Raw genomic sequence first — 25,973 nt, forward strand, 5'->3', positions numbered from 1 at the left:
TCCGCCCCCGAACGCGGAAGCGCGGCGGTTGGAAGCGCTGACAGGCCGGGGCGTGCTCTCGCGTGCCATGGCGGCGCTCGGCGCCTACCGCTGCATCGAGTGCAACAGGGAGGCGGCGGAGCTGTACCGGGACTACCAGCGCGGGGTGCTCCGCATCTCCATCTGCGTGAGTCGGGGTGGCGGCGGCCGGCAGGGGAAGGGAGGGAGTGCGAGCGGGGGGGAGGGGTGCGAGCGGGAAGCTTCGACGTCAGCAGCAGGCGGCGGCGCGCGCGGCACGCGGCGGCGTTCCCTCCCGGCCTGGCGGCGAGGCCCGGGCGGCGGGCGTTTTCCCCGGTTCCGGGTGCAGGCCGGGCTCCCCGCCGCCGCTTCCCCCGGGTCCTCCAGGGCACCGGCGCGGCCCGGCTGGCCCGGGCCAGCCCCCCGCCCTTGGCTGGCGGGGAGGCAGGGGCTCCGTGGGTGGACAACTTCGGTGGAGCTGGCAAACAGCTGGGCATAAACGTCGGGTTTTGACTGATGGTCCCGCAACGTGCGCACAAGGACTCCTGTGTTCCTTACCCAGCTACAGCGGCTGTGCCTTCCAGAATGGCACCAGCGTGTTCTAGGCTGTTTACTGCTCCCCCTTCCCGCTCTGCCTCTCACAGAGTTCATTTTTTTTTCCCATAGTGTTTTCATAATGTTAGAGTAACTTTCTTTTAGCATCTCCCACGTTTTCTGGGAGACTTTGCAGCCACAGCGAAAAAGCATTTACCTTTTCAAGCAACGTTTTCAACTATTTCTAAATTACTGTTTTCAAATTTTGGTAGAGTTTACATAGACTTGTCTCCAGTGGTTAGTTTTGACTTATTTTGTTTTTTGTAGCGTGTAAAACATTGGGTCACTTAGCACCTGATATTTTAGCGTGGGGAAAAAAGTAAAAATTTTGGAATGGAGAGATCTGCAAATAATCTTGACTAAGCCTTTGATTTTATCTGTGATTATGTTTCACAACATCCTGTTTGTTCCTTATAAAATTGGGAAACCTTGTTTTTGAACAAATTGTTGAGTATTTTGTGTTTTGTAAGGAATTAGTTGTGTATCATTCAAACCTCCTTTGTGGTTGTCTCCCCCAGTTTTGTAGCCTTTGATACTTTGAGAATGCTACTAGAAAATGGTTTAATTTACTAACCACAAACCTATAAACATAACAGCTGACCAGAAAGCTTTCTATATGAAACGTGTGATGAATTCCTTTACAGCGTTATAACTTTGAGTCATTCAAGCATTTTTTAGATCAAAAATAGAGATCGTAGGCAACCAGATCATAGAGGCCTGTGGGTAGTTTGTATTTGGGGAAATAGTGGTTAGCTTAAGCTGAAAGTCATACATGTTGGATCTCAGCTTCTGTTATCAACAAGAGGCTGTGAAAACAAGATACGTACAAATTACTGATGACAGTAGAAAGAACTGATTCACATCCTTCTCTTTTCCCAGCCCAGCAGTCAGTTAAAATGGCTTGTTGCTGTAGAGCATAAACCAGCTGAAAATGTACACAAAAATCTCTGCAGACGTTTCAAAAACTGGAGAGATCAGCCGTTTTCTTAGGTAAAAGACAAACAAGGAAAATCAATTTTTAGTTGCTTTTTCGTGTTAGTATAATGTATCATGTTTAGTAGGAGATATGAGCTACATCAAATCATTGGTAGTCAAATCATGTACTCAAAATTCGTCATTGGTACATGATAAAAATATAAATGTTTTTCTTTGGAGCTCTTTCATGTGGAGCTTCAAAATCATCATTGAAATCAAGGACAAGTTGGATATAAAAGGACGAGTATAAAGCTTATGCCTGCAGCCATATCACATAAGATGTAGCACATCTGTAAACCCAGGTCATCAATTATGGTTATTAATTTGGCTATGATAATCTCTAAGGGAAACTGGGAGCCAGTAGATGGCACCTGTTCCTCTTAGCATTTAACCATTTGAAGACTGCAGATCCTGGTCTTCGGAGCTGTGGCATCTCATGCAGAAATAAAGACTTAAGTCCCAGTTGCTGTGTTCATCGCAAACACCAAACTCTTACAAAAAGAGTAAAGAAAAAGTAAAAGAAAGAGTAAAGGATCACATTTTCCTAGCAACTTGGAATTCTGTCCACCTTTCTTCATGTAGGCCCAGATTGGTACCATTTTTCACTTACTCCTACCAGTCTGTTTCCTCTGTCTATGTTGTGGGTTATCATGGTTCAGTTTCAGTCTTAGTCCTAGTTGCTCTTACATGGTGCCGTGTCTCATCGTCTCTAACCCTTTCTCTCCGTTGCTGGCCACCCAGGAAGTGCTGAGAGTAGGAGCGGTCCACATGAGGAACAGGCAATACAAAGCATGTTACTAAGAAACGCATTAGCTCACGGTTTATAAAGTGGAGATGAGAATGTTAGAAGATTGCCAAGATCAAAAGATTGCTTCAGTTGAACTGATCTGAATTCAGCTTTATCTGTGTATTGCAGGAAAGCGCTGCTGTCGTCTCCAGCTACCAAGAGCTCGTGGTTTCTAATAGGGCAATTCTTGTTTTACTTTTAATCTGGAAGAATAGTTTTGCCACTGCACTAACCCTCTGCGGGCATTCTACTCCACGCAGGCAATGCTGTGCTCCGGCCAGAGACCTGAAAAGTTGGTCAGCATCATGCTACTGACAACAAAAAGTAGTCAAGTACAGAATGTGATTTGATGCCCTTCACAAACTTTCACGAGCAGTGTTATAATGAGTTTGTCAGTGTTATGAGTCATCTTAACCTGAAAATAATGATAGCTTAGAAGTTTTTTCCACTTCAGAAAATATGAAGATCCCAGTTATCAGTGTGAAACATCATTCATATCAGGTATTTATAAAACTTAGAGTGTAGGCCTCTAAAAATTTATGGAAAGCTGAAGGTATTTAAGAAAAAATTGAGGTCTGAGGTGAGATGAGAAGGTGTGACCGCTCAGCCTGAGAACAGTTTTCATCTGTCTTTGTGGAATTAGAGCATTGAGTACTGCTACTCCCTTGTAGCCTAAGGGAGAAAAAGTGAAAAGTTAGATAGAAAGATTGTATAGTGATACTCAAAGTGAGGCCAATGGACATTGTCAAGATAATTTTTTTGTTAAAAAGTTTTGGGATACTTGTGTTTCATTCCCATTTTCAAGTAGTACATGAAAATACTGACACACTAAGGAAAAAAAAAAAACAACCCAACATTTGTTCCATATGATATGTAACATAAAGCGTTTCTTTCCTCATTTTGGCCCCAGAAAATTAGGAACAAGCAGAACATTGCCAAGATCATCACTGTTTTATACTGACCTACAGACTTGCCCCATGCTAGTTTAAAGTTATCCTTGATAAATTAATAAATGTGCATCTAAAATGTCTTTGCCATTCTCGGGTCATTCAACACCTTTTGGAATATCATCTTGAGGTTGAAGAAGCTTAAGTTCTGCCAACAGCATCTTCTATCTGTCCTACATTTGTTTTTAGGATGTGTTTAACCTGATCTAGGTCTGATTTTTCAGGTGGAAGATTTAAATTTGAATGCCTAAGCAAAATACCATGATTTTGTATTTTGTTATTAATCTGTTGAAGGCAAGAATTGATTTTTTCCAGAGGCAAACACTACAAGTTTCCATTAGGGAACATCTGTTGCCAGCCCACAATATTAGAGTACAATTTGGGGAATTCAGCCTGATATTCATGGTGCTGCTTTAGTTTAGTTCCTGCAGCATTTGTTGTTGCTCTGAAGAGAATTAAAAGTTTCTTTGATGTCCATATTGTAATTTTAATGCAGGCAAGCATTAAAGACATCATTAGCGTTAATTTCCACTCTGGAAATAAATTTGCAACGGGTACTGAAGAAGCTGAAGAAACCTTCTTCTATCAAACATGGAAGTCCACTCGGTACTATGAAACTCAGGATGGAAAGGTCATGTCTTTTCCTAAGAGCTCTGCAAGGGGGCTAACTGCCACAAATTCTTCAAGTTCTGTAACTTTTTTTAATCTGTTTTGTTTAATCAAGGCCAGTTTCAGCAGAAACCTGGCCCATTCCTCTGCTATTGCGCATTCCTTCTTGCTTGAGATTCGCATTCAGCGAATGAACCTTTTTCTCATCCTGCCTGTATTTTGCTGTGGAAATGCTATTACAAGAGACAGGTGGACTATTGCTCCTTAAAAAGAACTTAAAGGTACTTAAAAACGGATAATAAAATTCTGAGGCAATTCACCTCCTCAGGGAGACCTGTTCAATATGTTTTTTCTTCAGTGTGATAACGGGGGGTGGCGGGGGGCGTGTGGGGGGTGTGCGGGCGTATTAGGATTGCCTCCAACGAAGGCGACTTCTGGTGGCTGCTTTGCAGCTCCTGGGTCTGGTTCTAGTCCTGTGCTGTGAATGTGCTGACGGTTTTCCTATTCTGAACCAGAAGTGATGGTGAAAGTAAGCCTAGGTGGTTCTTTATAGAGATTTTTCTTAATTATTTTGAGATCCTTAAAACTTAAAATGATCTGTAAGTAATACAGCGAATCTTCACTGAATATGTTATGAAGCAACCATTAACAACAGCAACAAAAAATACTGTTCAGATAACATTGCCACTACAGTATTAATGCTGTAGGGGAAAAAAACACACATTCGGCTAACCTGGAATAAATTCTGCAGTCAAAGTGCAATGAATAAAACAGGAAATTATCAAACTTGACTTAGTCAAAAAGAGAAGGAAAAACATGCATTTTTTTAAAATTTAGTTTTAAATTACATGTATGCTGTTGTGTTTAAAAATAAAGTTTCAAAAATGTTAATCGTTCCAGACCCGAACAAAAGGAAAGAAATTATTCATTGCAATATGTAGAGCTCAGTCAGGATCCCCCTTGTGTTTTGTAATAAGAAAGCCAAATTGCCTGAGCAGTGCACACTTCATTTAGCTTTACTGCAATTAAAAAATAATTGAAAAGCTCTTTTATTGCAGCAAGGCAGAGAGACTGTAAATGCTTTGAATGCAAAGCATTTATGTGGTAACATAAAGAATCTGTCCAGAGTACAAAGATTATCCTGGAAAATAAAGTATGTTATTTTTCTTATTTATGTAACTCAATCTACAGACCAACTCGCTACTGGAGAACAGATCATATAGGAAAAATTATAAAACAATATTTTTTATTTCAGTTTCCTGAAATGGAATGCATCTGAAACTGGGCTGTTTTGTTTTTCAGCTTATTATGACACTTAGCTGCATCCCTAATAAAGAACTCATTCCTGAAAGCAGCACAGCTAATTACATTTTATTGTTTAAGGGTGCAACTGGGATTAAGGGCATTCTCGCAAGATGATGGGTCTGTGTTAGTTTGCCCTATGAACCTATGTAAATGGACCTATGCTCATGTTGAAGCTATGTAAATGTTGTTAAAATTTGCTGTATTATGTAGTCCAGCAAAAAACTGTAGCTTAATTTTGCCAAACTCCAATCCCTGGAGAAAGGAATACTAAAATGAGACTGTTTCACTGTTTTTTCTAATACCCAGAGATTTGCAAACATATTCCTGGTGTGGTTTTCATGTTTATTTTTAGTTCAGGATGAAGCCTGGTTATTCAATGTATATTTTTTTTTTTTCTGTAGTGTCCTGTGGCTTCCTCTTAAAGAACATTTTTCCCTTCCACCACCCCCATCCCAAAATACTTTTGCTTAAAAATTCAGTTATATTTTAATATTGGAGAGAGCACTCTAAAGAAGTCATGTTCATATACTTTGGGAACTTTACCCTTCAGTGATAGTAGGCATTTCCTCACGTATTTGTACACTGTATTGCATTTGGCATACGTTTGTGAACTGTGTTCCGGGTTGAGTATCTTTGATGAACAAAGAAGAGGTATGTCTTTTGAGCAATGTTCTATAAAAGGTTGATAAACATGCAGTCAAAGTTAACATTTCAGTACTTCGTTTTATTTAATACAACTGAGATGTTAAAAAATATGTTACTTTCCTTAACTGTTTTGGATTGCTTTGATCAGAAAGAATCTGATACGCTACACTATGAAGAACATGGTTGTACTAGCTTTTGAAGATTTTTTTTTTTCTTAAAGCTCTCTTTGCTATATTTTAAAATTTATTTAAGGTAACGGAGCAAATTTCTAAGCTCTGAAAATGGAAGATTTTTTTTTTTTTAAACAACAGACAAGCATAGTTAAATATTCCTAAATATTTGACTAGTCAAACAATTCCTAAACTAATATCCATTTAAATCCATTAGAATATTGAAATATATTCAACACCTTTTTTTAATGTGTTTTTGAGGATTTTTTTACAGTATCTATTGGACTTCTGTGTGTCAGTATCAAACATTTGTAATTTCCTTAAATTTACCAGTTTAGAAGAAGATGCGTAAATAGAATTTATGGTGTCAAGCTTGATCTTTCTCTTCTGCAACATAATCTAACAGTACCTTTTAAACAAAGTAATGTCTATATTTTCAAGGAAAGATACCAGTTATTTCCCGTTTCTGATGTTCGTTACACATTTAAGGAAGAAATTAAAAACTGGTTAAGAACATAGAGAAATCCAGTTACTTCTTTCTTATACTTATATATAAATACTTACTTATTTTAGCACTGGTTATGGTAACTGAGGCATTTATTCGAGAAAGCCCAAAGAAGATTGGAAAAGCTCGGTTTCGTTAAAGAGGTGCCTTCTTCAGTCATGCTGAACAGGCTGTTGACTACAGCGGTGCAGAACTGCAACTGGGAATGAGACGTGAGCACACCAGGATTGTCGTTCACTCTCAACTGCCTGACTAAAACCTTAGAAGTAAGCGTGCAAGCAGTTCTCCATAGCTGAGCTGCTCGTACTTATCTTCTCTGAAAGCGTTAGTGATTATTGATGTCCGTAAAGTTAAACCACTTGAACTAGATAAAGCTATCTAGGTAAACCTATGTGTACTTGAACTGCATTAACCCTTGCTTGCATTGGTTTTGCTGAAGTCAGGCTCTAGTCACAAGTTTCCTTCCTAGGCATTTAAGGTTAGTGTCAGATGTTTTAGTCGTACAGCTGGAAAAAATAGCAAAAAAGCTAGGTATGGAGAAAATTTCATCCTAGAGGGTGTGTTCATTCTGTAATGTTCTCATGGTATAGCGTCATCTTCATTTTGTCCAATTAGCCTATGGCAGTGCACACGCAAGTCTTTTGCAGTAAGGTGGTTTGTAGGTCTCACAAGTGCCAGAATGAACTCTGGTTCACTGGCCGGATAAGCACAAAGGACCTTTCCTTCACACACTTAAGACTCAAATAGAAATCAAGTATATTAAGAATAGGGCTCTCATCTAGCTCTAGAAGACAGGCAGACATGAATATGTGTGTGTGTCTATGTGTGAAAAGTCCTTGAAGACGGCTGCTCTTTTGTGATAGGGCAGATTTTCTTTTCCTGTTGAAGTAACATGAGAACTAGGATTCTTAAATGGTTGGTGGTGGTATGCCGTAATACTGAATTAAACATCATTCTCACAGCTGCAGAAGATTTGGTTGTGGCTGCCAGAAGCTGTGGAGCAGAAAACCCATTCTTATGGGTAACACCATTTGTAGCAGGCTTCTTATATACCTGCAGTAGAATTTCTGTATCGTTGGTTTTGCCTGGAGGGTTGCTCTGATATATTTTAATTGTCTAAAATTCATGTCAGCTGTCAGTGAAAATTTTTCAGTACCAATTTACTGCAAGTTTTTTGATTGGTGTTTGGTTGGGACCCTCCACTTGAAAAGATCATTCTTTACTCTTCTCAGAAAGATTTTTTTGACCCTGGTCAAAAAATTGTTCTGTTGTAGGAAAATTTGAGAGCATAGTAAATGCTGGGGTATGTAGGATATCCTCTATGACACCCACTGTGTTCAAGAATCATCTTCTTTTGTTTGTGCTTGTCCAGTGCTTGTGTGAATAAGCCTATTGAAAAAATTGGAGTTTTCCTGTGCTACATCAACCCAGAGATTTGACATATGTAGATTACCACCTATAAGAATATCTGTTCGTGACTCCCCTGTAGAAAGAAATGAAGCAAGACATTGCCTTTAATTATAGTTGCAATTTCTTTTTCACTCTATTAAATGCTGTAGCTGTGGTCTTCTGGTAATTATGTCCTTTCTTCCATCTCTCTAATTTTAGACCTATCCAACTGCTGGTTAATTGAGTCAATTTTTGAATTCATTACCTCTAACTTGTGTACTGTCATATGCAGTATGTTCTTTTCTAATGCAAATGAGGTTGTTGGGTTTTTTTCCTTGAGCTGGACCAAGAAGCACTGATCAGTGGTAAGAACATTCCTTAGACACTCTATTCAACTTATGCATTTGTTTGGATGTTTTTCTTGATATGGGTATTGGACTTTTGAGTCAGTTTGCTAGTGAAATTTTGCTTCTCAAGTTCTCCAATAATAAATCTAGTAAATAGCAAGGCAAAGTTAACTTTGGACACAAGGAATCCCTATAAAATTGAAAAAAAACTTCTTGTTCTTTCGTGGGAGTTTGTCTGTAGGTGTGTGTTGTCTAATGCTGCATTTTTGACTGCTCAGCATTTCAGAAGGCTGTGTGCATAGATTTCTCTTCTGGCAGTGCACAACTGTGCACTCATTAAAATGGAAATAGAGATCATTTCTATGACTGATGTACTCTAAGCATGGCAGCTAATGTGAAGGCCCAGGGGACTGGGATTAGCTGAGGACAGGTTGGAACAAGTAGCTGAACTGGAGGATTGGCATCAGAAAGCTGACCTGCAGGAGAGCACCCTTCTGCAAGTGCGCTTGTTTGAGCTGAAGGGGTTGCTGTCATCAGCTGCTGCTGCTCCTCAGCTCTCTGCTAGAAGTTATTTCCCTCTCAAGTCTGCTGGATGAGCCTTTTGTAAGACTGTTACTTAACCCTCCTGGTCACAGTTAGTGTAATAGCCTCTTGTTAGCCTTTCTCATTTAACTCAAGTCAAGGAGTGACCACCCGTGCAGGTAAGTCAATGAATCTCAAGGGGGTTGATGACAAGCAGTTCCCAGTGGTCTGGGTGAAACCACCTCTCTAGTAGGCACAGTGGGAACCAGCAGATGTGTTGGAGAAGTAATGGTCTAGCGTCTTCCGCTGTTCAGTAGCAACTTCCCACTCTTTGGCTATATCTGTGTGTGAAAACTACATTATCAGTAGTCTAAATATATCTTGTTCAATAACGGAAAATGAATTGAAACATCTGGACTGCTTAGCAGTATGGAAGACCAACGCAACAGGAAAAAACATTTACTTTTTTTCTTGAAAGGAGGAAAAAGGATAGGAGGATAAAGCATCTCTCTTAAAAAAAGGAAGTAATAAAAGAAATTAATTTCTTTCCAAAAAATAAATTAAAAAAAAATCCCCAAATAGCAGTAGACGGGCCATGATCAGATAAACTTTAACAAGATACTGGTGCATTTCTTCATTGTTGAGCAGGCAGTTTGGTTTTTTTGCATCGGTAGGACACAAAATAATAACTAAATACATCCTTGCATAGTTTATTATCTGTGTTAATCTGAAGCCTATAAAAATCGATAATGTATCTTTGTTTTGTAACATAACTGTAGTGTCAAGGGAGGGAAGCAATTTTTATGAGTGGGTTAAAAACTTATTGAAAATGAAGATTACATTAAGGAAAGACTAATAAGAATTGAATAGTTACTTTGGATTTATGCAATTGTGCTAAGCGTAGAGGAACATTTAATAAACGCTTGCTTTCTTTTTCTTTTTTTCTTCTAACTCTTGTTATTTTGTGACTTTCAGAAATCCTGCCAGAAACCCGTGGACAAATACATTGAGTATGATCCTGTTATCATCTTGATTAATGCTATTTTATGTAAAGCACAAGCATACAGACACATTCTTTTCAATACAAAGATAAATGTAAGTTGCTACGCCCCCACCATGTGACTTTGTTTGTTAAAGATATGTTTAGGTTTGGTAAGTTGATTGTAATAGTTGTAAAGTTTTAGGAACTGTTCCTCTGCCTTTCCACCGGTTCCATCAAGCTGAACCAGTTTTATTCTCGAACAGGTTAAGGGTCTAATATCGTGAATAGAACACATGAAATCTCAAACTACTAAGAAGTTCCTGTCTCCCCAGTAGCAATACCACAATACCAGCAAATACAGCAGTCATCGTATATGTTAAAGAGAGTCCTAACTGGACTCATTGGAAGAGAAAGGTCTAATTTCATTTCCAACTTAAATTTCTGTTGGAAACAGTTCTTTTTGAAATGAGCTATAGTGGTATAACATACTATATTAACAATACTATGCCAATTAAACCTACTGTAGTGATTTCTTACGAGTTTCCTCCTGAGTAATTAGCCATGTCCTCAAAACTATAGCAAAAGATAGTGGCTTTCATGTGAAGCATTGTTGATGCAGAGTTATGTAGTCAACTTAGTTGTGCTGGCCCAGCCAGAGTGTAGAGGTGTAGCTTTTCTGACAGAATTGCATATTTTTACTTTAAGGATTGATTTCCCAGGAGAGGGAAGCTAATCTAGAGCAAGCTATCCAAGCATAAGTGTATGCTGTGTTCGTGTTGATACCTCTTGACCAGTCCAGTATTAAGCAATGTAGATAGATACACTCACCTCGTCTTTCAAGCATAGATCTTACTAAAGGACTTAATGAATTCAGTGCTTCTGGAGACTGGTAATGATGTTTTCCATGAGGCTTCTGGAAGAACTATTCCATCTGTGGAAATTTTGTCTATTCAAATAAATTGAGTTGAATTTTAAACTGGCTTAGCCTGTGCATGTGTGTGCAATTGGCATAACTAGTCTCTAATGAAAAAAGTAGAATCCACGCACAGAAATTGCAGTGGTTTATTTAAATCTGTATAAAATCAGAATTCACCCCGCGTACACACTGGCTTGCAGGCTGTTTAATGTGGAAACATGCTAACTATGGACCCTCACTACATCATTTTTGTAGTCACTTCAGAGGATACTTTTAAGTTTTGTTTAGTTACGCGCTCCATTTATTTTTGGTTCTTCACCCTTACCTGAACTAAGAAATGTTTTGGGTATAACTACACTACCAGTTTCTTCTAATGGAGATCGTCCCAGGCAAAAACAGAAACTAGGCTATTTAAACCAGTTCACTAAAGGGAGGAGTTGCCCTGAAACTAAAATTTTTGATAGTATAGTTTTGCTAGCTATGGCACAATTTTGTTTTTATATTCCTAACTGAAACACCCTTCCCAATTAAAAGAAAAGTATAAAGCAGGCTTTACAAAATACAGTTATGTGCTTTATTCTGTATGGAACTGTTCATGCAGTTTCCTACCTTCTCTAACTGGCTTAACATGTTAATTTATGTTAAAAGGATGATGTGCTAAACTAGTGGCTCAACAGAAGTAATTTGCTTATATTTCTAAACAAACATAATAAAGCTACAGAGCTTGTTTGTGTGGAGATGTAGAAATTTACTTTAAATACCAATTTAATACTTTAATTTATGCTGATTTAATACTAATGCTTTTATTATTCTTTCATTTACCAGATTCATGGGAAGCTCTGCATATTTTGTTTGCTCTGTGAGGCTTATCTCAGGTGGCTGCAACTACAGGATTCAAGCCAAAATACAGATCCTGATGATTTAATCAGATATGCCAAGGAATGGGATTTTTATAAAATGTTTGGTATAGCTTCTTTAGGTAAGATCAATGATTAGTTCATGTAACGATTTTCTCTTTAAGCACTGAATGACTTCATGAGTATTTCATCAAGCCTGTATTGCAAAAATTAATATAGAATGGATGTCGTGTCCTACCCAGTATGGTTAAACAATTATACACATACTCTCTCATTTGCCTTCATTTAATGCAGATGCATATTTCGATCCTGATTACAGTTCAGACTGATAAGTAGTAGATACCACAACACTGAAAAGTGCCAATATTCAGAAATCTTCATCTGAATCCATTTACATAGTTTTGAAGACTAGCGCAGAGCTCAGCCTTATTCCATATTTGATGTTGACTCCAAGGTTTATTATTCATTAAGGTGATGCAACATTAAAGATGATCCTTACAGAAGTAAACAATAATCGGGAAAAGCTGTATCTGGGTTTTATTTTTACATGAATACACAAAGATACAGAGCAGTGTCATCACTGGTAAGGAGTAAATACTTCTGTGCTGCAAGACTAAATTTGAAGGCAGGGGAAGGTTTTAGTTTTATTTTGGTTATTCTCATATTTTTTCCTGGTGATAAAGTTTAAATCAAGCCTGCAGACTAAAACTAGTATTTCCCTTAGACATTCAGAGTTTAACTTCAGTCATTTATTATCTAGTGTTGCTCTAAGTAGGCTTTCGTAACAAGTCAGTAAAATGGTTGGAATTCGTTTTTCAGTAGTAGTTCATCTATTACAGTTGTCATGAGAGTTGCTTTGACATCTGCATTAATACCATTGTTATGCAGGGATGCGGTGTCAAAAAAAGTCTAATAGCTCAATGATATTTTCACCTTAGTGTTCTTTCTCATGCCGGATGGAAATGGTTCATTGCTGGTGACCTTTTCGAAAAAGACAAGTATTGATCTTGTTTTACAGACTAACAGGCAGTTGAAAAAAAGTAAAGGAAGTTCATATGCTAAACTTCCTGTGCTGTATGGTGTCAGAAATTACAAGTATGACAATCCTACAGACAGAATTCTGTGACAGAATTATTTTGAATGTCATGAATGAACACAGGAGATGGAGGACATGTTGATGTTTGCAGATGTCTTTTAAATAGCAGTGGCTCAGTTGCATTTGGGACACATAATTTCATTGAAAGTCATTGAAAAAAGGACTTGAGTTTGGCACTTCATTCTCTCTTTCCAATTCCTCTTATTTCCTCTTAGAACAAACTTCATTTTTGCTTGGCATTTTTATTACCTTGTGGTGGATGAGACCTGAGATGCTGAAAACAAAGTCTGACTTCGTTTTACTTCTCAAAGCACTGCTGTTGTCCAGCTATGGAAAGCTTTTGCTAATTCCAGCTGTTATTTGGGAACATGACTACACGCCTTTGTGCCTTGTGTTTATAAAAGTGTTTGTCTTGATATCAAACTCTCAGGCAATTAGAGGTATGTTTTTGCTTTTTTATTATTATGTTATTTGTATAGAATGTGCGTGAGAGAATGCAGCTGTTACAGAAATCACTATTATTGCTGTTATTTAGACTTTAATAGAAAGTGAATGAAACAAAACGCTGTTAAAGAAAGAAAAAGCACCTCTTATCTCGCCATCATCTCTTTGTATATGCTGTATTATATCTATCAGATCCATCAGTTAGAATTTGAGACAACTCACTGTGGATCATTGAAACGTAAAGTAGAATTCTTTGTGTGTCTGGAAGATGAAAATTTCATGTTAATTTTATGCATGGCTTTGGAATGCAGACTTTAACAGATCTGTGTGATTTTTTTATACATACAAATTAATATGAATTCTCGCATGGTTTCCATGATGTTCTTAAATGGTGATAAATTTGTTCTGTTTTCTTTTGCAGTTACACTGAACTTGAACCGAATGCTCCCTTGGTTGGCCATCATCTTTGGATTAATTTTGGAAAATGGTGTGGTCTGGTTGTTCCAGAAAATGGGATGGGATGTTTGAAACATCAGCAGAGATCTGAAGAAATACCAACATGATTGTAATTTTCTAAGAATGATCTCTGTCAGCAAGCTCCAAAGACACTATTTTCATAGTGATAAAGAAGGTGGTAGATAACAAAAACTTGCATTAGTGGTAAGTGTAGACAGTTTTAGGATGAGTTAAAATGAGAAACTTCAGAAGTTTGGCTATTTAATGTGGTGAGCCATAAAACCTCTGCCTTAGCTTGTTTATTTTCCCATTAAAAATATGATTGTGTCACTATCCTAATAGCTTCTTAAATCTGGCTGCATAGCTATGGCTGTAACAAAAAAGGTACACTACAAAAACGAGCACTGCTACCTGTCACTGCATTTTGGCAGAAAGAGGAGGATGAATTGTTCCTTTAAGAGGAAAGAAGAGAGCCAGTGGAAAAATGTAAAGGCCAAAATTGATATTTCTGCAAAAACAGATTTTCAAAGAGAGAAGTGAACATGTGCAAACAGATTATTAGAGAAAAGGCACGTACTCCTGAGTAAAACCACAGTGGGAAAACTCTGGAATGTTTACGTAACAATCTATAAAATAAAATATCTGGTTCTAGAGTAATCTCTAGGAACTATAGATTTAACTGGGTTGAAATTTTATGTGATCTCATGAACACTGCTGCTTTGTTCTGAAAGCTGAAAAGAGAGTGAAAGGCCTCTGATCCCTAGCATACAGAGTTGTTTGGGATACTGCTACTTCTGCATTTAATATTAAGCCACATCTCCTGCACCCAGCCCTCATCTGGCAGCAGGTTTGGTGGAAGCAAAAAGTGAAGTATGAGGCTGCTCAGCAATAGAGTAGTACTTGTTAAAAAAACAATAACAAAAAATGTTTAGGCCTAAATTAATGAAGAAACATTTATAGAAGTTCTGCACCTTTTTCCCCAGCAGGCAAAGAGAGGGCGAGATGGCCGACAAAGGAACTGGCAGAATTGGTTTCCGTAAGACAGTAATTAGGACACAAACCTACTTCTTTTGTGCAGAGCACTTTCCATGATGTTCCATCCAATGTTTAATTCTCCTGCTTCAGTTCTGGAAGGCTGTACTATCTACAGGTACTACTTCCATTCTTCATTTTCCTCAGATGCAGGCTCCTATCTGTGTTTTGCAAAATGCATGAAATAACATTTTGCAACATCTTCGAGTGAATTCCAAGCAGGTTTAGAGTAAGTCTAGATTATGACCCGACATCAGACATGTTTGTCTGATGCAGCTGCCCATGCCACGGTAAGTTTTTCGGTCAGAAAAGCAAATGGTTGCTGGTTCTGTTTTAATAGGTCAAAGGCTGACACCACTCATGTGCCATTTGTGTTACATTTGACCTCTTTCTGAGCATGTGACGGTATGGCTAGAGAAGGCAACCCCCCCCAAATTTCAATCTCTTTTAAGTACACGAGTACTTGCAGTTTAACACTGCAACAGCCCCAGCAAGCACATAGTTGTGAAGGTGTATGAGGGATCCACCTTGCTACTGGTGTGAATCAGTGGCCAGACAATTGAGTGTAGGTGTGCAGTTGCTCCCTGGCTGAGCAGCAGCTTTGGCAACACGTACCTAGAACATGCTTTGCTTTACATAATTAGATTCAGGGAGATACTCCACCCCCAAAAGCTTTTTTAAAAACAGTATGCTGCCAAAGGTGCTCTGAGTAGGGCTTATCTTCCTCCAATAACGTCAGCACACAGCGTTGCAGCAGAGGCTGCAGGTTGAGAGGGTGCAAAGGGAAAAAGCAGTAGACCTTTTAGAAAAGCTTCAGGGATGCTGGTCTGGCCTGCTTTTGTTTTCCTCCTTCACCTTCTGCCTTGACTTTAAGAGGCAATGAAATGCTGCAGCAGAGAGGATGGCATACAAGAATACATACTAGGAAAATGCTGGTGCCTGCTGAGCCAAACCCTGTTTGTTATTGTAGCCATCATCTGGTTTTTACCCAGCTCTCTGTTCATCTTAGCATGACCTTAGCATTGCAGCTGATAAAGTTTCTCACCGCTCTATGATGTCCCTCTTCAGGAAATGTACATTCTTTCTACTGCCAGTTTTGGTTTTCTAGTGATGTAACAACAGTGCTTTGGTTTGTTCCTCTTAGGTTAATTTTTTTTTTTTGTTACACACAAAAGATTTTTTTTTTCCCAGAAATTTCTGCTTTGTCTGCTCTGGCACTGGTGTCAGTCTGAGTGGAGCACATTTAAGTGTGACTAATGCAAGGGGAGATTTTGCATTCCATGTAATGTAAATATTACCTACTCAGCAGCCAAATTGTAAATACAATGTATATAAGTTTTGTTTGGGAACAGTTTTCTTAAATTAAAGTTTATTTTTAATTAAAAACAAAATTATTTCAGGACGTTTTCTGAGTTTTATTCAGAAGACCTAAAATGGACATGAACACATTCCGAAAGAAGAAATGCTTATCTGTTGTGTTACATCTGCCAATAACGTATCAGTTATGCACTCTGTAATGCTATCGGGAGCCACCACTGTCTTTATGCAACTTTGAGGGTGGAGAAGAAAATTAAGAGCTACAGAGCTGTGGAATGAATGCAGGTTTTGTACAGGTTTTCAGTCTTCAGAGGCATCATTATTGTCTAGTAATGTAGGACATTCTGCCTTTTGTGGTTTTATGGATACTCATTTACCAGAACTAACATGACAAATACACTAATGTTTCATAAATCTAGGGGGAACTTGAGGATGCCCTCTGTGTGTGTGGGCAGGTGTGTGTGCATTTTTGATGCCTTTGGAAAAGGATTCCATATGGTGCTTGAGAGAACCTACCCTATTGGTCCTGCCTGTTTAAAATTCATCTCGCTTTTATTCCTTTTTGTCTTTTGAGCTCCTCTTCTTTCATAAACTCGTTGTAATGAAATAGTCGTCTGTGCTGGAAGATGTATGACAAATAGCCTGCGCTTTCTATCTGTCTTCAGTTGTTGCCTTAACGTATGGGAAAGGGTTTACTTGGGTTAAAAGTATAATAGCCTGCAAATGAACCCATGTAAACTCTTTGAGTTTTGCTTGGAATCAAAAGGGTTATCGTGGCCTATGGGAAATTCGTGGGCCTATGGAGCAAATTCCAGAATTCTGTCGGATGAAATGCACAGAAGAACCAGTGATGTTATTCAGACTGGGGCTGAGCAACAGTTTAGTGATTGCACAGTGGGAGCTGGGAGCTTTAACTGGGTCCATAGGCCGGGTAACAAGTATTTAGAAATTACTTTACACAAAATTGGATAATTAGAGTATAAGCTAGGAAAGGTTAAAAGAATGTAGGTGTCAGGCAGACTTCTACAAAATTAAGAGTTGAGAAGACTATAAAAACTAAGGGGAAATTAATATGTAAGAAAAGATGCAGTATAGATGAGTGTATGATTAAGCAAATGTATGAACATCCTACTCCTAAATTTTCAAAGGATGAACATGAAGGAAGAATATTATTTATTGTAGACATTTTTGTAATAGTCTAAGTGATAACATGAAATGGCAAAGGATGTCTTCCAAACAGTAAAGTCTATGGGTTTCCCTAGAAAAGTTACTGGTAACCTCATTACTTCAGTGGTTTGCACTCCATCCTTGAAAATATACTTTTATGAGCAGAATTACCACTTGTACAGAGATAGAATTAATCACTGTGAATAGGAAGAGCTGTGGAACAGCAGACCTTCTCCCTTCATTCTGCAATAGCTTGTGTTGGATTAGGTTTTACTGCTGGAGGCAAGGGCTGTGACCCTCGTGACCGTGTGCAAGTACAGACAAGCGAGTCCTTTCTTCCACAAGTTGTATCTCAGGCATATAAACTGCCATTTGTTTAGCCCAGTCTTCACCAAACTGAAAGTAAAATAGGACATCTGCACTGGAAAACTATTAGCAGCTGATTTCTCATAGAACAAGAAAGCTGTTGTTTTTCAGGAGCTTGCATGCTTTTGCAATCCATCTGCTCTCCCCCAGTTGGGTAGTGTTAAGCCCCACAGTGCCATCTGGAGTTGAAAAGTAAAGCACTATTGTTTCCAAAACTGGAAGGAATGTAAAAGCACTATAAGTATGTATTCTTTGATTAATTTTTGTTTTGTAAAATCACAATTTCAAGCTTTTGAAATTAATTATTTTTAGTTTGGAGAAATGTTAGAGTGAAGTTAGTGATGAAAAACAGATCACAAAGTACTTGTTTTGGTGACTTGGTATCAAGGTCAATTTAATATATCACCATGAAAGCTATAAAATGCAAATTATTTTAGCACAGCTTCTCTTTGTTTAAGACATAAACAGTCCTGCAAGCTGGGATTATTCTGAGTAGCCTCGCTGAGCTCAGAGAAAATCTGTGGGGCAAAAGACATAGTGAATGCATTCCTCTGCTGCTAAAAGTCAATAGGAATTTTGTTGCTGAATTAATTTGAAACCCAGGTTGCTGCAGTTAGAATTTGCAGGCAGGTATATATAACAAGATTCCTGTTTTCTCTCCTGTCTCTTATAATGCTGTTCTGACCTTCTTACTCTTTCCAATAATGCTTACTACGTTACTGAGGTGGCTAGAAAGAAGATCTGAACATGAGGAGCTTTGCAAAATCTTTTTCCTAAACATGATCTGCTGTCCTAAATTTGTAAAGCTCTTTTGAGCCCTGTATAAATAAATGGGAGGTCTGCAAAAGCTGCTAAGAAATACTACCAGTGATGTTTAATTGCTATTCATTAGGATAATAGATATTAGTTTGTTTGTTTGTTTGTTTTTTCCCTGAGTAAAAATGGGGTTTAAATTCCTTTACACAGTAGCATAAAAGTGTAAACTCACAGTTTGTAGATGTGCTGGCTGCTGCAGAAATAAATCCAGATGACCCCCATAATTTCTTATAATCTCTAACTGTAATCCTGAGTACATTTTTAGGCAAAGAACTGTTGTCCATAAGATGCACAGAAGTGCCTGCCATAGCTATGTGAGCAGACGAGTGGGGACCTGAACTGAGACCTGAATCCTAATTCTGGCTATAACACTGACTACTGATGCGACCTTGAACAAGTCCATATATGTGGCTCCATAAAATGATTGGACCTTCACCATCGCAGGATTTGGGGGGAGGATTAATTTGTTTGTGTCCGTTTAAAAAGATGAAAAGCATTATGTTCTCTCAGCTGCAGGTTGTTGGGAATCAGTCAACACCATGAATGTCAGATATTGAAACAGATGTGCCAGGAGCCAGAGAATGTGAATATTGAAGGTGACATGTTTAAAGAAGTCATTTTTGTTATGTTACGGGAAGCTTTAATTCTGACCCTTGCTGGCATACAGTTCTATAACATACATATCTGAAAGCTTTTAGGGGCGTATACAGCGAATCATGAATCCCTTATTGTGAATTTTAAGTTACTGCAGCTGCTGTGTGCCAAAATAAATCTGAAATTAGTTAAAAAATGTGGTGGGGAGGGAGCTGGCACATTAACTGATCTTACTTTCAGCTATCTGAAAGGAAAATTAAGGTATCTTATTTTGACAGTTGGAGGCTTTGAGGTAGAAAGCACAGGTAGGTCTTGTGTAAAAATTATTTTCTTTTAAATATTACAAACCATTGGTATCTTTTCAGTAAATGAATCCAGTACATTGCACAAATTCAAACAAGAAAACAAAATCTCAACAACACAGAAGCGCTTCTACTCACCTTGCATTCTCTTCTTAGAACTGCTAATTCACTCTGGAAGCACCCGTGGGTGTTACCTTTACAGTGATTCCCTGCCACACATGCTGTAGCCGATGCGATGCTGTCATACATGCATCGCTCCTAAACTTTGATCCCTTCTTTGGTCTCTCTCGCTTCACTTCCAGTATAAAGCTTTGGTTCTAACCTTCAAAGCCACTGATGTGTCATGTCTTGGCTACTGCAGAGATAGCATCTCTTTGTCTCAGTAGGACTACAGCGTTCTTTTGATCACCAGAAATTAAAAGCCAACAAAAGTGTGATAATAATTAGGAAGAAAACATTCTCCATTGAGAGCATCCACTGCATAAGAAAGTGCCACATACCAGCACCAGGAAAAAGGGCTTGGACTTTGCAGGACAGGGAACAAAAGTGAACGTAGCACTTTGAGCATACTCCTTATCAATTTTTTTCAACAACAGGAATCTCTCTTTCCCTATGAGGACATTTTTCCTACTTAGTAGTGTGGAAAAGGCAGGTGGGTTGCACAGCAAGGAAAACACAATCCATCTCTTTCTTACTCATTCTGTCCTGGGAGAGAGCAAAATGAAAATATCACAGCGCTGATTAGTGAAGAATTTTTTCAGCAAGGTGGGACAGATTATTCAAAACCTTTCCTTTGGAAAAGCAAATTAACTTTGCTGTGGATGTACACGATGGTAGGTATACATTTCTTTACATAACCACATGACAAGACTGTATTAAAACTCGCATCTTTTCAAACTTTATTTTACATTTCTTTCATTTTAAGTGGATTTTTCCCCAAAAACTTTCCTGCTCAGTTGAATTGTGCAATTTATCTAAATGGGGGATGTGTGTGTGTGTGTGTGTGTAGGTGGAGAGAGAAGGAGGTCAATCCTACTCTTTCAGCCTGTGCATTTTCTGCCTTATCTATGTATTAAATTATGCAGCTTCTGACCATATAAAGGTCCTACACTGAAAGAAAAGGCCACCTGGGAGAAAGGCACCTTATCCTCACAATAGTTTGACTATTGTGCAACAGGACAGATTGTATCAGTTTAAAAAAAAACAAAGTCACGTCCCTGATAAAACGGCATCAGAAACATGTACAGATCACATCTCCCTTCCTTTGTTGTTACTCATCTGCTTTCATTTAAAAAAATGCCAGCATGGTGATGCTAATCTAATTCAGCTGCAGGAGTGCTTTGATAGAAAGTTCAGAGAGGTGTTTTTCATCGTCTACAATATGTCCTGATAGAGGACAGCAAAACAGGAAGCCCTCGCGTGCGGATCCTTCCTCGCTATAATGGCAGGGTGGAAGATGCCGTCTGTAATTTCATGCCATTATACCAAAAAGTGCTGGCTCCTCTAAACTCCTCGCAGCAGCTGCTCCTGAAGGCTCAGCTCTTTGTCCTGAGCTGGCAGCTGCCTCTGCCATCGCCGATGGGAACAGTTTTGTTTTCACAGAATTGGATGGAGCTGGAAGTGAACTCGGAGGTCATCTGGTCCTTCCTCCAGCTGTGAGGCTGGATGGGCGCTCTTGACAGATGTTCTCACTGGCAGCCAGAGATCCTGGCTCTGAGAGACCAAAGCTAAGCCGCCTTTCCTAAATTAGGGGGCCTGTCAGCTTTTACTGTGTGCAGAGGCAGTCTGATGCCCAGTTGTTTTTCAGCTTTTCAGCTACGACCATTTATTCAAGCAATACGATTTTGTGAAAATATAAGATTTTACTTGAGGAATCCATTGTGAAGATGGTGGCTTGATCTTTTAGTAAGTTTGTGTCCTCTACTTTTATACTCCAGGTTGCGTGCTTCAAATTCTCTGCTACCCTCTGCAGCAGCCTTGCTAAGCCAGCAAGATGAAAATCCATCAGTCAGATTCCTTGGCTGTAGGACTGTGAAGCATTTAGGACTTTTAAATAAGGCAGCCTGTACCTCTTCAAATCTACTACAGGCTTCTTGTAAGGACTTACACATTGGGTTACACACAGTTAAGTTGAAACAAAAATATGATCACTGCCTACAAACTAAAGCATTTAATTCAGAACGGAATGAGAGAACGGCCATGGTGAATTGAGATCTCTGTTCCTGGAGAATAAACGCATCTGTACAAACTCCCTTCTAATTTGCAAAAGAAATTGTAGTGTAAATTTCCATAGCCGGCACACTTTCAAGCAGACGCTCTTACAAATTAACGTCTGCGGTAATAGTGAGATATGCTTGGCTTCTCTAATACTGATTGACGTATTTTGTCCATACACACCTGCATTCGAAGGCATACAAAAGAGTTTTATTCTCTATGAGAAGTGACATTGAAAGCCTAGAACAGTCCTACATTTGCAACAGAAATAGAAAGGACTTTTTGAATGACTGGCTAGTGATAAGCAGGGGAAAAATGTCCTATTGTGTAACCACATAAAGCACTGGACACAAGACAAATCTATTTACATATGAAAACTCAGACCTCAAGCAAATCTTACTGAAAAGGACATGAGACAGGATAAAAGAAATGCGTAAAACAGAATTCCTTCTTCCCCACAGAGAGTACCTCAAATTTCTACTTCTCTCATTTATCATTAAATTTTAATCCTTTATGCAAGCACAATGGCGGTCCCCAAAATACGCTGAGCCTTGTTTATAAATGTCTTTCCTCTTCTAAAAATGCACGCAAAGAGAGGTATAAATTATATAGTGAACAGGTGCTATATATTCCATTTCTCTCTACAGGTTATATTGTATGATGCAATGTATTTAAGGAAATGCTTCTCCAATTTGAGCAACATGACTAAGTATTAGTCAGAAAGAGCAAGGGTAATTCAAAGATAGAAGCAAAGATTATGTATGAGTTGTACAATATTAAACAGAAGAAAAAAGGAATATCGAGACTCTTAGAGAGAATGTAGACATGCTGTGTTCAGACAGGATAGAAACCAAATGGTAACAGGACTTTGATATTCTAGTGCTATGAGAAATTAATTTTCACCTTGATTTGATGTATTATTTTTCTTTCAGCTGATTCTGATAAAATGGCCTTCCCCTATACCAAACAACTATTTTAATATTTCAGTAGTTTACCTTTTGTGTAATGTAGCATATAACAAAGAATTTTATTCCATGATATGAACAGCCTATGATGTTATTTAATAGTACTGGAAAAAATTACAAATGTAGTCCTGTTTAAGCTTGTACTTTACCTGTTCAAAACTTTGCATCACTCCTTGTTATTCGCCTCTGCATACCCTGCTTGAACTTTCCGATATCTTAAGCAACCCTAATGAAATTGTAGGCCGTGAGGGCTTTCAATACAAATAATTAGCGCTACAGGTTTTTGTTAAATTCCAGATTCAGTTAAACCGAACACACTGTAAAGGGCTGAGTTGAGAGGAAAAATAATGAAATGTACTGTCCCTATCATCCAGGTGCTTTTATAATTGAAGTAACAACCTTATTATGTTGCCTTTTTGTAAATGATTTAAAAGGTTCTGCTGTTTGATGAGTCAGAAGAGTTTAAGCAAGAGCTGGTAGGGCTCAGACAGGCAACTTCATTGTTTGTGACAGTGCCTGGTATCCTGACCCAAAACGAGCTTTAAAACTCTTACTCATGTGTCTAGCCAGATAATCACAGGGATGTTTCTGACCCATGGACGAAATGCTTGCGAGTTCTGAAAGAGAACAGTTAGCGCTGCGAGGAGGATCGAACTGCTTCTGCTAATGTGAATTTAAGGCAGTGGCTTGACACAGGATTGAACTCTCTATGCATGATCAATTCTAAACAGTCTGCTTCAGTCACATTTTTTTAAATTCTAATAATCTACGATTTGCATGGGATTTCTCCTCTCATTTTAAATTGAGGAATTCTCAAGAATTACATTCTCTTAAAGATGCTATCTTAACAATGTCTTAGCATGAATGCATTTAAAACCGTGGCAAAAGTTCAGTGAAAAGTTGAAATACTCACAAGCCTGTGTATTTCAATAGCAAATGGGCTTGTCTCTTTAAATTGCATACCAACCTTATCTGAAAAATGTAAATTCTACTGCTAAAAACACATTCCTCTGAAATCAGATGTGGGCCTCGTTACTCAAGGCTGGTTGTTTCCACATTCATCTAATGAATTTTCCTGAATAGAAAGGATGAAAGGGAGCCAAAAAAGTAAGGGAAACAGACTTCTGCAGTGAATATTCATCCCCTCTAAAGTTCCTCTGTCATTTAAAAACAAATGGCCAAACTCGCTGCTGGTCATCTGAAGGGAGAACTTGCTAATCCGACTGCATCCTTGTAAGGTGTAATTGCCCCACGAGCTGCAGGCACCAGCCCAGCACACATCGAGCCTCACCTACGGTTTAATCCACCACATCTGCCCTGGAGCACACGTGGCTTCTCTGGGGCCACCTCCGCTCTCCCAGACAACCTCAGCTGGGGAGAGTTTGTCGCCATGCACAGATCGCTACGCACAGATTCCCCAGGTTCTTTAAGCCATGGCAGAAACTAGTCCTTGCAGCAGACCTTGGATGTTTGCAAAGCTAATGGCATAGTTTTGGTCGCCAGGATCATAGAACAGCCAGTTAGGAAGCTTTAGCACTTAGGTTAGGGAGCTTTGAAATTTCCAGAAAATGTTAAAATCAATATAAGATGACTTTGCAAAGAAGACAGAGCTTTTAACTAGTTTGCTAAGACAACAAATTAGTTATTTCCTTACGTCATGCAGTGTTGTCTAGACTTAAATTTAGTAGCTTCAGATAAACCAAAGATAACAATGGATGGAAAAATGTACATTTGAGGAGTTGTTTTCTGAGAAAATGCATGTAGCATATGAAAAGTAACCTCAAACTACTGTGGTAATATAACCTCTACAGGCAGGCATCACGAAAACAGGAGTAAATTCTTTCGAAGTGGCTGAAGAACACAAAGCTGCACGTTGGAGAAGAAAAGACCTGTTCATAGGGTTCCTTTTGGCATGTACCCGATTAATCCTCCCATTTCACATTCCTCCCCAGCAGTCAGCTGAATGACAGAGTGGGGGAATTAGTTCCCCTTGCCCTCAGAGCAACCTAATTCCTCAAGCAAAGTGAATGGCTTTAGCTAGGCAGCAAGGCAAATAAAACACGTTCTTTCCCGTTAAGCAAAACTGTGTACCTGCAACAAATGACTGTAACATTAAAAATACGTGACAAGTAATGTATACCCAGACTCTAAAACACGTTGAAAAAGGACATGAAAAATCCCAAAGCTGTGGACAGCAGAATTAATGAAACATGGGGATCTTAAACAACTTGTGTCCCAGGACCTCAGCATCTCCTTCCAAACTGTGTGAAGCTCCATCCTCCAAAACCTCTGTGGCATCCCTCGCCACAACACTCACCCCTTCCAACATCCCATTTAGTCCCGAAGGCAACACCTGGGGGTCTTGCTGTATCCCCAGTTTTCATCGGCACTTGCTAAAAGACATGCTGAAGACTCTCACCTCCTTCCCACACCACCCACTGGCACCCAGCACCGTGGAAGATATGGCACGTGTCCCGGCTGCTGCAGAGCTGCCAGCAGCCGGTGACCACCTGGCTTTTGCTTTCTGGCTGCTGGGTGGCCAAACAGAAATCAAAAGGTGAGTTTTACCCATGATCCTGTCCGTGGAAGCAGCAGTCTCTCTCCTCCTCCAGCTGCTAGTTTTTACAAGGTTTGTAAAAACAGAGCAACTTTCTAACTTCTATCAGAGTGTAATTTTGCCACACCTTTATTGGACAGCTTTCTTTGAAGCAACACTGATCTTTTTTACAAGTTACTCAAATGATCGCCTACTGCGTTTCACTGCGATACAAAGTAGTACCTTTGAAAAAAATGGTAGTGCGTATTTGAATACCTCTTGTATAGATACCATGCAGCTCTTCCATAGTCTTGGAAATAAAAGAGACCAAGCAGCAGTTCTGATTTCAGGAATAAGATCCCTTCTTTGAAGTCCATCCCCAGTAAAATCAATAGGGCTGACAGTGAATTCACCAGGAGCCGAAGCTGAACCTAAGTGCTCGTCTGTTATAGCTGCCAGGGCATCAGCCACCCATTTTTTATGACACCTGCTTTCTCCAGCGTGGAGCACTTCTTCCAGACTCTTCTCTTTTCGTACACCAAGAACATTTCCGAGGGACTAGCCTGTAATGTAATTATGACTGTATGACTCTGCAGTTGTCACAGCAATAAAATGCGGGTGGTAAGTTGTTAAAAAAAAAAATCTTCAAATATAGTTAGCACAGATGTAATCATTCCTTATTTCTAACTGCTTTACCGCATTTGTAGGCCCTTTGGAGGAAGGCCAGTGAAGAGTTACCCATGGTAGATTGCCTTCTGAACCGCTGCAGTCAGCCTTCCGTCTCGGAGCAGCAGGCACCTGACCGTCCTTGTTTCCTTGAAAACCTGTCTTTTCCTGCGCCTGCGCAGTGCCGGCTAAGCTGGCTGCGCTGTGTGGGACTGAGAGTTGTGCGGTATTCACTGGGTAGGGAAGTTTTTCAAGAGTTTCTTTCATTATACCCTTAAAAGGTATCCTTAAAAGGTTACATGTAATTCAAACTGGGGTTACGGAGTAAAAATAGGAAAGGGATTGTTGTTGGTATGTGGTTTGGACCAAGGGTGGCAAGCTTTTGTAGTAACACAGCTTGTTCTGTCATGCACACAACCAAACTCTGACTTGAAGCTGCATGTAACAATTACTCA

The 25,973-nt window shown here is 39.2% G+C and overlaps 1 protein-coding gene across 7 annotated transcripts; it reads left to right on the forward strand.

Annotated features, from left to right (window-relative positions):
* On the forward strand, positions 1 to 25,905 carry ARV1 (ARV1 fatty acid homeostasis modulator). 7 transcript variants are annotated; one of them, XR_015708376.1, is made up of 7 exons: positions 1 to 166; positions 9,768 to 9,887; positions 11,516 to 11,669; positions 12,859 to 13,083; positions 13,509 to 14,693; positions 18,752 to 18,837; positions 25,560 to 25,905. XR_015708376.1 is itself a non-coding variant. In XM_087775532.1 (5 exons), exons 1-5 carry the CDS (start codon positions 68 to 70, stop codon positions 13,613 to 13,615), a joined length of 705 nt encoding a protein of 234 aa, XP_087631658.1. In that variant the 5' UTR covers positions 1 to 67; the 3' UTR covers positions 13,616 to 15,974. The 7 variants fall into 7 exon arrangements, 1 of the variants encoding a protein (XP_087631658.1); XR_015708377.1 differs by lacking the exon at positions 18,752 to 18,837; XR_015708379.1 differs by lacking the exons at positions 18,752 to 18,837; positions 25,560 to 25,905 and adding an exon at positions 18,507 to 18,737.
* Positions 25,906 to 25,973: the final 68 nt, after the last annotated feature.

The sequence above is a fragment of the Nipponia nippon genome, unplaced genomic scaffold (genome assembly GCF_047370975.1).
Source record: "Nipponia nippon isolate SJK-2023a ecotype South Korea unplaced genomic scaffold, ASM4737097v1 scaffold_4, whole genome shotgun sequence".
In the NCBI taxonomy this organism is placed as follows: Eukaryota; Metazoa; Chordata; class Aves; order Pelecaniformes; family Threskiornithidae; genus Nipponia; species Nipponia nippon.

Coding starts and splice junctions, on each gene's coding strand:
- ARV1 (XM_087775532.1), top strand. CDS start 68: ATGGCGGCGCTCGGCGCCTACCGCTGCATCGAGTGCAACAGGGAGGCG. Junction 167..9,767: donor TGCTCCGCATCTCCATCTGC/GTGAGTCGGGGT, acceptor TGTGACTTTCAG/AAATCCTGCCAGAAACCCGT. Junction 11,670..12,858: donor GTTTGGTATAGCTTCTTTAG/GTAAGATCAATG, acceptor ATTTCCTCTTAG/AACAAACTTCATTTTTGCTT.